Source organism: Plectropomus leopardus, unplaced genomic scaffold (genome assembly GCF_008729295.1).
Source record: "Plectropomus leopardus isolate mb unplaced genomic scaffold, YSFRI_Pleo_2.0 unplaced_scaffold29115, whole genome shotgun sequence".
NCBI lineage: Eukaryota > Metazoa > Chordata > Actinopteri > Perciformes > Serranidae > Plectropomus > Plectropomus leopardus.
Window position 1 is genome coordinate 1 of NW_024631730.1, and position 3241 is coordinate 3241.

The 3241-nt window shown below is 40.7% G+C and overlaps 1 protein-coding gene across 1 annotated transcript; it reads right to left on the bottom strand.

The window, feature by feature from the left end:
• Positions 1-647: 647 nt before the first annotated feature.
• LOC121938308 (3'-5' RNA helicase YTHDC2-like) lies at positions 648-2591 on the bottom strand (the record flags this gene model as incomplete). The annotated part of the gene is made up of 4 exons (XM_042481571.1): positions 648-728; positions 1065-1152; positions 2172-2268; positions 2413-2591. Coding segments are annotated over 4 exons (445 nt in total), but the record flags the coding sequence as incomplete, so codon positions are not given.
• Between the last annotated feature and the right edge of the window lie 650 nt (positions 2592-3241).

Here is a 3241-nt window from a genome sequence, read left to right on the forward strand (position 1 = left end):
AGCTCCATTTTCCCTCTCTTGCTCCCTCCATCTGCAAACGCTCTTGTGTTTTTACTGCATTACATTAACTTGGTTGCCTCTCCGGAGCATTCATGCTCCCTTGTTTTGTAGTTTTACCAGCTCTTAGCTGCAACCTTGGCTGCGCCTCGATCGTGGTGATGGCTGTGCTGATGCTGTGGTCCTGTCTGAGGCTGCGCCTGTGTTGTGGGCCTTGGTTGCGCAGATGCTGTGATCCTCTTCAACAATGCCTTCTACTGCCATTACTATGCGTCATGCCTCCACTATTAATATACACATGGGACTCTTATCAACACCTACGATATTTGCATGTAACATCACATGCTATCATAGATGGCATTTAGTAATTTTATGTCTATCACTATTGTTATATGATATGCTATTGTTATCAGTATAGCTGTGCTTCTCTCCCCCCTCTCTCCCTCTCTCTTTCTCTTTCCTCTTTGTCATTACTGCAATTTAATTGTTATTTCTGACATCTATTGCACATCTGTCCGTCCCCAAAGAGAGATCCCTTCTCAGTCGCTCTTCATGAGGTTTCATGAGGTTGAATTAAATTGAAATTCTATCTTGGGTTTGACTTCATGTTACTCTTGCATGTAAGTGCAACTCCTCAGCAGTAACTCTACCTCTTTGACCTTTCCTGAATCAATGACAAACACCACGTCATTGATGGTGATGCTCGTCTCAGCAATGTTTGTAGACAGGATCTAAAAGGGAAAAACAAGACCACTTATTATCTAGTTTGATAGAGGATATATTTTCTGTAAAAACACAAACAAAACTGTAAAACTACACTGGTCATCAGTAACCAGCTATTTGCCCAAGTCAATTGGCAGGATGTGTCATATAGACGGAAGTAGTCAACAAAGTTCAATGTGGACTATGTTCTTCCAATGTTGGAATTTGGAGTGAAAATTGACTAGAGTTGATGTTGAGAAATTGGACAGTTAACCAGTTAGAGTGTGCGTCAAGATGCTGCTGACTTGTGTTGACCTTAAACAGCAAAAAATATCTTTGAGTGAGTTGTGTTAGATCAGACTCACTATCTTGCGGACACCATGAGGAGAGGGCTTCATGGCTTTCTTCTGATCCAGAGTCTGCATGTCTGAATGGAGAGTGAACACCTGGTACCTGAGAGACAACAACCCACTGTCAGACTCTCACAGACACTCAATGCAATACACTGCTGTGTTATACTATGCTCTGCACTATCAACTGACCAAATGGCACAAAAAGACGCTCACAAAATAAGGACATGTTAAAAAAAAATGATACATATGTGTGTTGGTTAAGGCAAGATAGATCCAGGAGTGAGTCTACATCTGTAGATATAGTATCTTTATGCCTCAGCATTGGCATTATGTTTTCAGGTTTTTCATCTCATTCTAATGTTGTGATACCTCAAGAACACGTCCAGGGCATTTGAGGGAATTTGGTGGTCAAGGGTCAAAGGTCAATGTCACTGTGACACAAACATTCACTTGGACTAAAGCATGAAGACATTACAATTTGGTGATCAAAGGTTAAAGTCACTGAGCCTTTGTCAATCTCATTCTCATGAACCAGTATGTCTTAAGAAAACTTTGCAGGAATTTCTCCAAATTTGGCACAAACTTCCACTCGGACTCAAGGATGGACATTACAATTTGGTGGTCAAAGGTCAAGGTCACTGTGAACTCATAAACCGTTTTTGTTTTTTTGGCCATAACTCAACAATTCATATGCCATTTATGAACTGGTGACCTCTGATATCCAAAAGGTCAAAGGTCAACTTCACTGCAACATCTGAATGTTCTGCAAACACATTTTTTGACCATTATTATAACGGCATAACTCATGAAATGTAGGGAAGACATTTGATCGGATACTGAATTGGCTACACTAATATTGAGATCTTCTGTGCTGCCATGTGTGAGATATCCCTGTTTTACAATTTAAGGGTTCTTTGCAGCATTTGCACATTCAAGGTCATGGCAACATATAAGTCTGGACAGACATAGATGTAAACTGTAACTGCAAACTGGTTTGTGCATGCATACACATGCAAGGTGGTAATTCATTTGTTATAATGTATTTTAAGAATTCATGTTATAGATATTGCATGATGATAAAATGTCTTTCTTTCTTCTTATGTGTAGCTTATGTTTCACCTCTCAGAGTGGGTGGAGAATCTCTTATCGTCATACAGGATGCAGTCCCTGAGTGCCACTATCTCACTGTATCCAGGAAGAAAAATGAGAACAGCACCTGAAGACCAACAGATAAAACACTCACATTCTAATAATCCTGAAATCTGTGATTAAAGTCAAGTTGAATAGGAAACAGGTTAACGTGGTAGAGTGAATTAATTTGTGAAATAATTTGTTGTTAAAATCCAATGGTGAGTCTCACCGTCAAAGGTGGTGGAGCAGATGTTGTGCAGCACATCCATGATGAGGTCCAGGTCCACCCACTCATCGTTGAAGCTGTGGTGGTACAATTTAAGCAGATCCTGCTCCTCAGCGCTCATCTCTGCACTGCCACTCTGCACCACAGTGGACTCATCCTGGCTACTCACCTTTTTCAAAGGACTGCAAAGGAGCAGGAACGCGTATGTGAGCTCATCAGGAGTCCAATTAGTTTATCACATTATAAAACAGCATTCAAACACAGATAAGCCTTTACTTAACACATACTTTTTTTAGGGACTGTAGATAAACTACCGGGGGTGGGAAGAGGGTTAAACATTATTCAATACACCGTTAACACCTTAGAGTTAAAGCCATGGACTTTATATCAAGATGGACTACACATCTTCTCTTACGCCCACTGTACAAAAATCATACGGCCCCCGCCATCTTGGTGATGTAATTTGGAGCCAGAGTAGGAGCACCGAGTGATCTCTGCAGTGTTTAGTTTCCACCCATACACCTGTAAAACCAATCTGGAGCATCGTGTGCAGATTAGCCCACACAGCTGTCAATCATAATGTAACCCTCAACCCCCTCATCCTTTCATAGCATCAAATCACTCATTAAAACCAAATTTACCAGAACAACAAACCCTTCAAAAGATATCTGAAGTGTACATTAACTTTTTAGTTTGGTCCATGTCCCATTCACAAACATAGAGGGGGTGGGGTTTATAACATGTACTGCAGCCAACCACCAGGGACAATCTAGATTATTTCACTTCACTTTTAGGGAGCTCTCATTAGGTTTGGGTGGTATGTAATATTTCA